General features: G+C 37.3%; 1 protein-coding gene across 1 annotated transcript; it reads left to right on the top strand.

Annotated features, from left to right (window-relative positions):
- Positions 1-3: 3 nt before the first annotated feature.
- On the top strand, positions 4-8417 carry LOC130244997 (AP-5 complex subunit mu-1-like). The gene is made up of 8 exons (XM_056477619.1): positions 4-289; positions 1814-2477; positions 3531-3758; positions 5843-5982; positions 6669-6754; positions 7265-7377; positions 7468-7564; positions 8292-8417. The coding sequence occupies exons 1-8, from the start codon at positions 222-224 to the stop codon at positions 8372-8374; spliced, it is 1479 nt and encodes a 492-aa protein (XP_056333594.1). The 5' UTR covers positions 4-221; the 3' UTR covers positions 8375-8417.
- The last annotated feature ends 5940 nt before the right edge of the window (positions 8418-14357 follow it).

The raw sequence follows: 14357 nt of genomic DNA, 5'->3' as shown, positions 1-14357 counted from the left end.
AAGCTGTCATATGGGAGTAACGTGACAGGAGAGCTCTTCTTTTTCTGTTATTTTCCTTAAACATGTTTCTTAAGAGCTTAAGTTATCGGTCAGTCAGTGCTGTAACTGTGAAAAATTAAATAGATTTTGTTTCATACATATCTTACTTAGTAGGCTAATAATTGAACAGTATTTGGCATGTTAGATTAGTCCAAGACCTCCACAGGGAGAGAAGCAGCAGTATGAGTATACGAGCACTATGGATTGTCTCAAACGAAAAGGGTGAATCTGGAAAAGTGCGGTTTTCCAGGTGAGGACATCGTCTATAATGGACTATTAGCATAACTGACTGCTTTTGCTAAAATGCAATGTTGTTTTGCTGGTGTTTAGAATGGCAGTATTACTAACAAACTTATTTAACTCGTAGTTCACCCAAATAATGATAATTAACCCAAAAATATGTAAAATTATTCACTCACTATTTACTTAATTGGTTCCAAATAGGCATGGGCCGCTATAAGATTCTGACGGTATGATAACCTTGGGTAAAAAAAAATCACGGTTTTGCGATATCACGGTATTGTAATTGCTGCTCTAAAACAAGTTCTTTTTAAATGTCTGTAGACAATTTAACCTACCTAATTCACCTGTACCGCATGTTTTTGGACTGTGGGGGAAACCGGAGCACCTGGAGGAAACCACGTGAACGCAGGGAGAACATGCAAACTCCACACAGAAACACCAACTGACTCAGCCGAGGCTCGAACCAGCAACCTTCTTTCTGTGAGGCGACAGCACTACCTACTGCGTCACTGCTTCGCCTCCCATTTACTTTAACGTTCAATTCAAGCAGTTCAATTTTACTAATGTACATAATTTTTATGCAAATCTTAATATGCATATGAGGGAAATCTATTAAATGAGACCATTTGAATCGAATATTAGCAAAACTATCATATTTGTTACACCACCAGCATAACGTGTAAACCATGAAGAATTCTTTGTACAACAAAATACAGGTGGTATAAAACTGATAATAATCAAACGACCCTTGAATATTTACAAAAATAGAGCACTTACGTACATATATTTCAGTGTTTAAATTATGGAACAAAATCAATGACAAAAGTATTGAATTAAAAAGCTTGTTGACTAGCACAAACTGAAAAAAATAATACACCGAATTAACAAGTGCTTGAATTTTAATGACTTGAATTCCAGGGTTTGTTTTTTTAGGTCCTGAAATTTAACAAAGCTGTTTATTTAAGCTGTAAATATTTCAACTAAAAATATTTTGCACACGTTCTTATACTTATAAATTCAATAATTCATATTCAATTTACAGATTTCACTTAAAAACATTCAATGATCTTTAAAAATACAATGTATAATATTCAAAAGGAAATTTTCAGTTCGTTTTATTTCAGTTCAAATATTCGCTTCCATAAATTCAGTGGTTCAAATTAGCCTGTTAAAATTCTACATTACATCCGGGAACTGCAGGAAAAGCAATGGATTGCAGATTAAAGATCGCTTGCTGCTTTTTCACCAGCAGATGGAGATGGAATAATTTAAGATTTTTAACCCAGTAAATAGGTGAGAAAAAAGCTAATAAAGGCACAAAAATAAAATGAGTATGAGAAAATGAGTGAATGATGTTTTGGATGTTTATATTTGCCCTTATGTAACGGAAGCCAGGTGATTGCGTAAATCGTAAACCTTACTCCTCGGATCTCAAGAGGTGATCCAGTGACAGACGTTGTTCTGAAATCTTTAGCCTTCCTTAGAGCATTTGTGTCCCATGCCGGTATATTTTTTTATTTTCTTCCTTCAGGCGATTCCCCACAGTTGAGTTTCGTGCTAAATCCTTGGCTGGATCTCAGTATGTGGCCGTTCCGGAGGACCGAGTCATTCCTCAGCTACTGTTGACAGAGTTGGGCCTGGTGGATGCTGACAAACCTTACGTAGATACACGGGATGACTGTGCCCGTCAGCACCGTTCATCGGCTGTGGAACTCCTTATCAATGGACAGGGTGGGAGAACCCTCTGGCCTGTGCTCACAGTCACTCAGGGAACGCTAATCCTAGCCTGTCTTCCTCTTGTGGAGGCTCCCCCTGAGCCGCGGCCACCTCTCCCCAGCCTGGCCTCAGTTTCTCAGGGCTTAGCTTTTTTGTCCGGCCTACAGGATTTCCTCTGTGGGTCTGGAGGTAAACCAGAGGCTGATGTGTTGGCCTCCCGCTTGGCGGCCCTTCCATCGGTACTCCTGCAGATTTGCCCTTTGGGGAGGCCACTGGACACCCCTCCTACATCTGGATTGGTGCCTTCTGCTGTAGCTCCAAGCCCTGGAGGGGCTCAGAAACAACCAGCCTGGAAGGCAGGGGTCCATCGAGGAAGGGCGGTCGTAAGTGTTGCCCTTACTGAGAAGGTGAGGTCCATGCAGTACGGCAAGAGTAGTCGACAGGATATCTGGGATGTCTACGGCATGGTCATGTGTAAGGTTAGTTCCCATCCTGTTTGCTGAGCTTACAGTCAAACCAAAAATTTTGCAGACACCAGATTTCATTTTTATAGTTGCAGGTACAGGAGACAATGTAATGTAACTGACACATTATACCCCAAAATTATTCATATAACGAACTATAAATTAAGGAATTGATAAATCTGCTGCAGCGTGTCTGGAAAAATACTGCTCAGTACAGTTCAGGTTTACATGAAAGGTGGTTCTGTGATTAGCACATTAGCCTAACAGCTAGAAGGTTTGAGTCCAGGGTGAGCCAGGAAGCATTTATGTGTGGAGTTTGCATGTTTTACTGTTCAGGTTTTTTATGCTTCGGTTTCCCACACAGTACAAAGACATGCTGTATTGCTAAAAGCAAAAAAGGGCAATAGTGAGTGAGTGTGTGTATGAGAGAGTGTTTCCCGGCACCGGGGGTTGCGCACCATGACAAAAACAAAAGAAGGGAGCAAGCAGAAGGAAAGTGATTGAGTGAGGTTTGTATGTACCTGGTTGACAGCAAAGACTACAGGCTGTCATAGAGGCTGTGGCCAGTTATCAAGTATTGATAGTGTTGCATTCTATAGTGTACATTTTGTCAAACTTTTCTCATATCATCGAGATAAATTTGTTCTGATACAGTTTAAATGACACAAACTGAACAACTTAAATTATGCTGATTTTAAAAAACAACTTAAAAAAAACTTTTATGGACAGTAAAATTTTATTAACCATGAACAAGTAAATGCATAAATAAGTAAATGTATTCATGAGCAGATTATCCACAGAGCAACAAACCGCCCTTGCATGGCACAAGCTATTGAAATGAATGGGTTTCATGGCGCAGTGTTTTCCATGTCTGGCCTGAAAGCCTCTTCGCTCTGAGCAGTGACTACAGCTAGAGGAACAATGAACACACTGTGGTTCAGCATAGCCTTTTTTGGCTGTTTTTCTTTTGGCATCCCTTTCAATTCAGTGCATCCCTTGTTGCATATTTAGATTTGCGCTTGCTTTAATTATGAATTGGTATTAAATTAATGCCTTCATGTTTTTCAGTGTGAGGTTGAAGGCGTTCTACCCAATGTGACCGTCACCCTCACACTCCCTCCCAATGGGTCACCACTGCAGGACATTCTTGTCCATCCCTGTGTGACATCTCTGGATGCAAGCATTCTCACCGCCTGCAGTGTGGACGAAAATGACGGTTCTGCCTTTTCAGGACCATACAAGTTCCCTTTCTCACCACCTCTGGAGCTTTTCAGACTCTGCAGTTACACCTCACAGGTAAATCTTGTTCTGACAGTAGTTTGTCCTATGCTGGATTTGCATCTCAAAAATGTAATTTGGGCTCCAGTTTTCACAATTTTATCAGGGAAACTGATTTTTATTACATGGTATGAGTTCACAGAAGAGCTTCATGCAGTGTGGAAACTTCAGGACCTTCTAGGCCAGGGGTGTCCAGTTCTGTTTCTGGAGGGGCAATATGCTGCAAATTCCACCTCCAACCAGCTTCAACACACTGGCCTAGAATTTTCTAATGATACAACCTTCCATTTAGAAGGATTCGTCCCTATTCCCTAATGCTTTTGAAGAGTTTACCCCCTGGAGTGACTGCTTCGAGGATATTAGGGTATAGGGATGACCCTTCCGAATGGAAAGCAATGAGCAACACCAAACAACTTCCCTGAACAATGGATAATTGGTGTCCGAAGTGTTCATCGATTGTACCTGCTGGGCATACATTGTGAGATTTTTGTGTCTGATTTGGAGCCAAATTTGAACTTGTGCGACTCTTCTATGAATCGGGCCAAATTTCAGCTTTATTATGCTATGTTCATCAAGTGTACAAGGGAAAGGGGAGGTGATTAAACTTTCCCGATCTGTAATCAGATCATTTTCTGATATTTTGGTCCATTGTGAGGGAATCACACAGTTGAATCAGAGCTACGAATCAATTGAGTTAAACTCGGTGTTTGCACCCTTACTGTACCAGCACAAAAAAAGAATCAGACACGTACACACTTCTGAGTTTACAGGGGTACTATGGTGCAGTATTAATGGATATATTCCAGAGTGTACAGAAATAGTTAAAAGTGTATGATATTCTATTTATATATTTGCGAGATACAGCTTTATACTACTTCCCATTGCATGGCATAAATACATCATATGATGGTTTGTCAACCACCATTAAACAGGCTGATGTGGTGATTTCATATGCATTGTGAACAGTCGAATCTCTGCTGACCAGTCGGACTATTTATTGTGAGCACATGAATTGTGCGCTTTGACTTTACATCGCATATGATCTTCCCGTACAGTGTGAGTTGGTACATGCTAAAATCGCATCAAAATCGCAAAAAAGTTGCACCGTGTACTTTGTCCCATCTTAGAAATTCCTCATTTCGAAAGGCCCTTTAAAGTGGCCAGTTTTGAGCACTTTGTTTTGGAACGACACTTTTATTTAGTGGCTATGATTGAAGGGTGATGTGTCCCATTGACAACACACCATGAGTCTGAAGTTCTTAGGAAGCAAGTTTGGACATTCTGTTCTAGACCATCTGAGCCTATTTTACAAACAATATTTTAAAATGTTTCATTGTTTTTTAAATGATTTTTTTAGGCAGTTTAGGGCATCTTTGAGGCCCTAGATCAGGATTTACCAAACTTAGGTTGTGTTCCACTCCACTTTTAGACACGCACTTGCACACTTCCCATCCCTTGTTCCCTCGGGGGAATACCCACCACTATTTTAAAGTGTGTTCCACTTTCTCAATGAATGAGGGAAGTTTACACAGACACACCCTCGATCCTTCGATTTTGACCAAGGGAGCAAGTTGGCTTCATATGTCCACTCCAGCACATGTCCCAGAATGACTTTACAACAGTCTAGTTCCTGCCTGCTCAAGGGTTTAGGGCATTCCTCTGAAACTCATTCAGATGTTCCGTCAGTATTGGAGACTTGTGTGACGTAATCAGTGATGTACATCGGAGTGAACTAGATGGAGGGAAGTTAGTGAGTGAAGGACATAAAAATTGGTCTGGAATTCAGCCTTAGTCCTGGTGGGCCATTTTGCCTCAAGACTCCTGCATGGAAGTTTTAAGTAGTAAAGCCTTGATTAGCTTGTTCAGGTTATTGTTCGGTTCGGCCCTCAAGGACTGAATTTGGTGACCCCTGCCGTTGACAGTTCCCTCTGGTTTCATGACTGAACTATGTATTTATTTGAAATGGATTTGTTTTGTAAAGCCACTTTTAATTATTTTAATCTATCCTGCTTAATAAAAGTATTAATTTCTTATTGACCCTAAACATTTTAATGTTCATTTATATATTTTGCCAATAATGTAGGATCTATAACTTTTTTTAGGTGCCTGTGCCTCCAATTCTTGGCTCCTACCAGCTGAAGGCAGAGGAGAATCAAGTGAAGGTTAATGTTGTCCTGAAGCTTCATGAAAGTGTCAAAAACAGCTTTGAGTACTGTGAGGCACACATTCCATTCTTCAACCAGTAAGTATACAACTCGCTTCTGAGCTACCAAACTATGATGCATCATCAATTTTGTCAGAGATTCATAGTTCTGTATGGATCCATAGTTATTATGTTAGTACTTTTGATAATAAAACATGACAACTTTAATCTTTTAAAAATATTCAAAGTGGATAGTTAAGTGTTTGAAAGGAATAGGGCATAGGGTGGATAACTCAGAATAGAACAAAGCCAGGAACTCTGCTTTTAACCCACAAGATTGTGATGCTGTTTACGAATGTTCGTTGAAATGATGGATTCGGGAAACACAGATTCACGAAACTACAATGTATTAAAACTATAACAATTGAAACAACTAAATTTGCAATCTTAGTTGACTAACAATGGTTTTGGGAAATGCATATGGTTGCTATTCACCTTATTTTTGACATACAAGTGGGCTCAGTCATTGGAATCTTTTTTCACTTCCATTCATTATTATACGTTAAAAACAGCTTATTATACTGCTTGATGTTGCAAACTGATATTTTCTTATTATATTTTTTTTTTTGCTTTTTTATGTATAGTCATGAACACGTTTCTTTGTAGAGCAGGTAGTTTGACCGTTTCTGCCATTTGTTATTCCTAGTCATTTCTCCAATAGGAAACTGAATCAGAAGTTCTAAAAAAATCAGGTCAATAGTGTCCTCCTGCATGTTTCTTCACAGGAATCTAATGGGCAGTGTGGAGGTCAAAGTGAGCTCAGGACAGCTTGAGGTGTCCAAAGAAAAGAACCTACTGGTTTGGGTTTTAGGTACAGTACATACATTCCTAATATGCCATGTTTTTCTTTTGGATTTACAGATATACATTATTTCTAATTATATAAAACAGTTTGAATTATTAGCCTTCCTGAATTATTAGCCCCCTATATTTTTTCCCCCAATATCTGTTTAACTTAAAGAACATTTTTATCCCACACATTTCTAAACATATTAGTTTTAATAACTAATTTCTAATAACTGATTTCTTTTATCTTTGCCACAATGACAGTACATAATATTTGACGAGATATTTTTCAAGATACTAGTATTCAGCTTAAAAGGACATTTAAAGGCTTAACTAGGCAAGTTAGGGTAATTAGGCAAATCATTGTTTTGTAGATAATCAAAAATAAATAAAAATATCTTCTCCAGAAGAAGACATATTATAGGAAATACTGTGAAAATTTTGTTGCTCTATTAAACCTAATTTTGGAAATATTTGAAAAAGAAAAAGAAATTCACAGGAGGGCTATTTGTATGTGTTTTTTTTACCTCCCCAGGTCAGAAGTTTCCAAAGTCTCGTGAAGCAACTCTGGAGGGGTCTGTTCATTTTTCAGGGACTGTTGCAGGACCAACAGACCCTCTTTGCACAGGACTCACTGCCTATGTAAAAGTGAGGGTGAAATGATTGATTCATTTTGTGATTATTAAATTGTAACTCAACTAATGTGATGTTGTGTATGTGTTACTGTTGTCTTTTCAGCTTTATTTCCGAGTGCCAGATTTGACTTTGTCTGGCTGTTGTGTGGACCAACACTCAGTGCAGGTTTACTCATCCGCTAAACCACGGATTGTTACAAGTGAGTGTTTCTGTAACCTATGATTAAAGCTGAAATAAAATATTAGACACAAATATTAGATGATTATTAGATGTTGCCTTGGCATATAACTGAATAGATAATGAAGAAAACTAATTCTAAAGCTAAAAATAAAGCTAAATAGAAATGCTAAATAGCAAAACCTAATTAAAATGACAAAAGCACATTACATTCCCCCCAACATAGGGAAAAAGTACATTGGAATGTGTCATTTAGTTTTATAAAGAAATTTAAGCAATCAAAAAAAATAAAAGATTGGCTATCACGAATTTTTACTAATTTTACAAATTTTTACTAAATTCAAACTCTAGTTTCATTGAAAAAATTTGATATATCAGCCTTTTTTTACAATATCATTTGATAACATGGTAGAAAACTTAGTTAACTTTATTTTACTTACAGTATATAAATCTAATAAAAATTTGTATGATCACTTTGATTATACTAATTATAGTATAAATATGTTGTTTTGTTTTTACATCTATATCAACAAATACAATAAATATTGAATATTGAATGACAAATATTATTTTAACTCATATTTTGACATTTTACTTTCTCAGAAGTTCTATAAAGCATTAAAACAGAAACTTGAATTTCATATTATCTTTATAAAAAGACCATTTTGATATTTTACTTTCAGAAAAGTTCTATAAAACATTAAGACAGAAACTTGAATTTAATATTTTCTTCATTTATTTCCATCTAGCCCGAGAGCTGGTCTCCTCAGAATATTACATTTGGAACTCCACAGGCGATGCTCCTGTCTCTTCTGGACTCACTGTTCTGTGACATGAGAATATTCTAATAAATTACTGCAGGTATTAAACAAGAATCAGCCACTAAATCATATTTTCTACAAAAGTGTTGTCTGTGATAAATTAATGTGATAAATCTGTTATACAGCGTTAGCGTTCATTTACGGTCCGACTTTCATAAACTGGATAGTTTTTCAAACCTGTCAAAATAAAATATTAAATGTTTCTTCTTATTATAAAATATTTACTTATTTAAATATACAAATAAAGCTAAATAGAAATACAAAAATGTCAAAAGCGCATCACAAAATTACAGAAAAGTTCATTTTAAAAAATGTTTATCACTGATTTTGAGCAGAAAAAATTGTTTATAATAATTTTTTTTACTAAACTAAAATGCCTTTCATTGGAAAAACATTGATAAATCAGACTTGTCAGGCATATTTACAATACTTGTATAGTTTTTTAAATCTGTGAAAAATTTAATATTAAATGTTCACTGTCTGACTATTTGTTTTTTGTAGATATGACTTGTTTTATAGGCTGAAAATTAGCCCGATTTATAATGATATTGTGATAACAATGTATTATAATATACTCAGGACCATATAATATGATCGTCCACTGAAGCTAAGCAGGGCTACACCTGGTCAGTACTTAGATGGGAGATCACATGGAAAAGCTAGGTTGCTGCCAGAAATGGTGTTAGTGAGACCAGCAGGGGGCGCTCAACCTGCATCTGTGTGGGTCCTAATGCCCCGGTATATTGAAGGGGAATCTAAACTGCTCAGTGAGTGCCGTCTTTCGGATGAGACGGTAAACCGAGGTCCTGGAGGAGATTTCCCCAAATGTGTAAAATGCATTGAGTATCCAGAAAAGTGCTTTATAAATGGAAGTAATACAATACTATAATACTAGAAAAAATATAATAATGTTATACTGCATTTTAAAAGATTTTTTATGGCCAGTTTATTTTGACCCCCATGTAATATAATATATTCATCCATCCATTGTATATAATATAATATAATATAATATAATATAATATAATATAATATAATATAATATAATATAATATAACATGCAGCGGCAGCAGTAATGTGGTTGATGTACCAGTCCGTTGTGGTAAAGAAGGAGCTGAGCTGAAAGACAAAGCTTTCGATTTACCAGCTTTCGATTCTACATTCCTACTCTCACCTATGGTCATGAGCTTTGGGTCGTGACCGAAAGGACAAGATCTCGGATACAAGCGGCCGAAGTGAGTTTCCTTCAAAGGGTGGCAGGGCGCACTCTTATGAATAGGGTGAGGAGCTCTGACACCTGGGAGGAGCTTGGAGTAGAGCCGCTGCTCCTCCACATCGAGACAAGTCATCTGAGGCGGCTCTGTCTGTTTCGGATGCCTCCTGGACGCCTACCTAGGGAGGTGTTCCAGGCATGTCGCACTGGGAGGAGGCCTCGGGAAAGACCCAGGACACGCTGGAGGGACTATGTCTCTCGGCTGGTCTGGGAACGCCTCAGGATCTTCCAGAGGAGCTGGAGGAAGTATCTGGGGAGAGGAAAGTCTAGGGTTCTCTCCTAAGACTGCTACCCCCACGACCCGGCCCCGGATAAGTGGTATAAAACGGTGGTGCAGTGGGTAGCACGTTCGCCTCACAGCAAGAAGGTCTGGGTCAGTTGTCGTTTCTGTGTGAAGTTTGCATGTTCCCCCTCGTGTTCGAATGGGTTTCCTCCGGGTGCTCCGGTTTCCCCTACAAGTCCAAAGACATGTGTGGGTGAATTGGGTTGGCTAAATTGTCCGTAATTTATATGTGTGAATGAGTGTGTATGGATGTTTCTCAGTGATGGGTTGCAGCTGAAAGGGTATCCGCTGTGTAAAACATATGCTGGATAAGTTGGCAGTTCATTCCGCTGTGGCAAACCCTGATAAATAAGGGACTAAGCCGAAAGAAAATGAATTAATGAATAATATAATTATCAGTATTATTAAAATCTGCTGCATTGCTTCTCAAATGCTCTTTCAACAGTTCAATAAGAATTAATGAAGACTTAAGATTCACTTACCAGTTCTTTCATTCTGTCTCAGCCCAAGTCCTGAGTGTTTACTGCTGTTCAGTCTTTGCTTTTCTCCATTAACCATTCAGCTGCTTCATACTGAAGCTCCTTGAGTTCACTCACAAGAGGACTTTGGCCCTGTGTTTGTTTGATGAGGCTGAAAAGAGTGTATTTTGATGGCAGAGGAGGAGAGAAGGCAATTGTGAAACAGAAATACCAAACTGGTATCCAAAGAGGTTCTTAATTAGTTTCCAAAGTGACCCACAGACGTCCCACTTAAGCCTGTCTCGGTCTCCCTCCTGCCCAACAAAACAGTTCACGGAGACTTCAAAATACTATTCTTCCAGCCTGCAAAAAGCTAGCAAGTCTTTTTTATTCTTATATGAAATCATTTATGAATTCTACAGTTGAAGTCAAAATTATTAGTCGTGATTTCTTTTTTCTTTTTTTAAATATTTCCTAAATGATGAGTGTTTTGTATAATATTTTTTTATAGCGAAAGTCTTATTTATTTTATTTAGTCTAGAATAAAATGTTATTTAAAAAAAAAAACATTTTAAGGTCAATATTATTACCTCCCTAAGCCATATATTTTTTGGGTTGTCTACAGAACAAACCATCGTTATACAATTATTTGCCTAATTAACCTAAATAAGCCTTTAAATGTCACTTTAAGCTACATACTAGTATCTTGAAAAACATCTAGTAAAATATTATTTACTGTCATCATGGCAAAGATAAAAGAAATCAGTTAGGAGAAATGAGTTATTAAAACTATTATGTTTAGAAATGTGTTGAAAAATCTTCCGTTAAACAGAAATTGGGGAGAAAAAAACACAGGGGCCTTCAAATTCAGGAGCGCTAATCATTCTGAATTTAACTGTATACACCTGACAAAAGTCTTGTTGTGGATCCCAGTTGTAAGAGCAACAAATCATTTGACTTCTAGTTGATCATTTGGAAAAGTGGCAGAATGTAAATTTTTTAGATGAATAATCTGTTAAACTGCATCCCAATCATTACAAATACTGCAGAAGACCTATTGGAACCCTCATGGACCCAAGATTCTCAGAGAAATCAGTCAAGTTTGATGAAGAAAAAATCATAGTTTGGGGTTACAGTCAGTATGGGAGCGTGTGAGAGATTTGCAGAGTGGATGGCAAGAGGAGAGGGCAAATTCTTCAGTAGGATAGTGCTCCTTCTCATACTTCAGCCAAAGTTCCTAAAAAGCTAAGATGGTCATGGTGTTTCAGGATTGGCCAGCCCAGTGACCAGACATGAACACTATTGAGCATGTCTGGGGTAAGATGAAGGAGGAGGCATTAAAGAGGAATCCAAAGAATCTTGATGAACTCTGGGAGTCCTGCAATAACACTTTTTGACTTTCCAGATGACTTTATTAATAAGTTATTTGAGTCATTGCAGAGATGTATGGATGCAGTCCTCCAAGCTGATGGGAGTCAAACACAATATTAATTTTTTTTCCACTGCACCATGACTTTATATTCTATACTGTACATTATTTCTGTTATTAAGTGACAAGACTTTTGTCTAAGCAAAGTCTGACCTTACTGTCCTAAATAAATAATTAAAAATCAAGGCATGATCGTATTTTATTTTGGTAAAATAAACGTAATCTAGAGGAATAATTCATTAAAACACAGGGTCTGTGCTTTATTTGTATCCATTTTGAAAAAATGTAGGTATTTTTAATGTGAGACTATCACATGCATATCAGAGGCTGAAGATCTTTTGAGTTCAAAGTGTTTTGTCCTCGAGATTATTTTTTTATTATCTTGCCTATATGTCTGTAATGTTGGCACCAATAGCCTAGTGTGTCCGAGGTGAACCTGAGTTCAATTTCAGGCTCGAGGTCCTTTGCCGATCCTCCCCTATCTCTGCTCCCCACACTTTCCTGTCTGTACATCTCCACTGTCCTATCAATAAAGGTGAAAACCCCTAAAAAATAATTCTATAAAAATGAAATGTCTTTAATATTGTTGTAAAAGAAAGTGTTTCAAAAGTTTTTTAAGTTATTCGTAATCTGCTGAAATTCATTTGTTAACTCTAATAAGTTGTCTTTACTAATAGATGGATAAACAGTGAGGAGAATAAAGATGTCATTGAATTTAAGAAAAAACATTTCACTGGTTGTTCACTTAAGTTACTTGTATAAATCACACTGTAAAAAATCTGTTGAAACTGATAATGTCTTTGCAGAAAAAAATTGATTGATTGATTAACTGACTGATAGATTGATTAATTGACAGTACATTATGATAGACAAACTTGTAAATAAAACAACTTTAGCATGTACAGGATTAAACAAGAATTTATAAGGTGTTTATGTTAAATATAACTTATAAAACTACATTAATCATGTTTCTTATGTTTCTAACTTATTTTATGAGGTTGTACAAGCTATTTTAAGTGCATTTAATGTAATTATGGTGGCTTGAGAAAGGCAATATACTGTTATACTACATAAACTTAATATTCTTCTGTCTTCTTCTTAGACTAATTTACTGTGTGCATCTCCTCCTAGACCGTTCATACTACAACCACCAAACTAACACCAAACCCCCAAACTGGTCTGACTCGGGTTGCTATATCTTTTCCAACTGATCCGACTTGTGGTTTTCCGAAAACTGACCTGGAAAATTCAGAAAAGTCCCATTGACTTAACATTGGACTAAACTTTATGTCATACAGACTTAAGTTTGAGCTCATTTAACTCGGACTACCAATCTGCCAATCACTGGTGACCTTTCAACTTATCAGCCACACCCTAGCAATCACTTATGGCACCTTGGCAACTGTCCCATAGACTTCCATTGTAAAAAAAACTGCCATTGACTTTACACAATGAATACCCTAGCAACCATCTAGCAACACCTTAAGAACCACCTGGAACACCCTTGTAACCGCTTAGCAATCACCGAGCAACCACTCAGGACACCTTAGCGACCACCTAGCAAAACCTTTACAGTCAAAACACCCTAGCAATGCCTTAGCAACAGCCTTGCAACTACTCTCCTTAGCAATGACTCAGAACACCATAGCAACATCTTAGCAACTACTCACAACACCCTAGCAACCACCTAGCAAGAAACATGCCAATCCATACTAGAAACATGCTAATATGTACTTTTCTATATGTCAACAGTTTCAAACTTTACACTTTTAAACTTCAAATTTTAGGCTAGTCTTTCTTAAGCCACCATGAAGTTTGTCTACGAAATTTACTTTTCTAGTTTAAGTTCAAATTAACTTTAAATAGGGTTAACTTTGAGGCAACCAGGAATTTTTAACAGTATAGTGACATCTTGACACTATACATTATGCACACACACTTTTGATGTGGAGGTTCCTTTTCTGCTGAAGTTGCCCTAAAAAATGAAATAAAATAGTTGTGAAAAACATGTAACAAACAAAAACAAAACAAAAAAATTATATCTTTGGAACGGTAAAACAGAAAACGTTGGCGGTTTTAAAACCTTGACTTTTCCAAACCTTGGTAAACCTTGAAACCAGTTATCACCCCATGCCTTTACACACACAGAAAATACTGGTCATTTTCTGACTGGACAATATCCGTTTTTTTCCGACTGATTTTTAACTATTTTTACAGTATGTAAAGTATCATAGCAAATAGGAAAAAGGGTGGATAAAAAAAGCTAAACATGCAGTTATGAGCAGCAAGTAGCCGTTTTCTATCTATGTACAGCTGCTGGGCCGCATTTGGCTGTCAATTAACGGCTGTGAATTCCTACGGAGAAGATGATGATAGTTCTGCTGGAGCCACATAAGAGCCCTTTATACTGAAGTAAAGCATTGTCTGAGAGATTAATCGTCTGCCATGTTTGCTGATTGCCTTGCGGTGTCTCTGTAAGAACAAGGCAAGTCTGCATTCTCACAGGGATTTCCTCTTTAGGGCACTGAGCGTGGTCAATCTTATAAGTGAA

This window comes from Danio aesculapii, chromosome 17 (assembly GCF_903798145.1).
Source record: "Danio aesculapii chromosome 17, fDanAes4.1, whole genome shotgun sequence".
NCBI lineage: Eukaryota > Metazoa > Chordata > Actinopteri > Cypriniformes > Danionidae > Danio > Danio aesculapii.
This window is presented reverse-complemented; position numbering and strand designations above follow the sequence as displayed.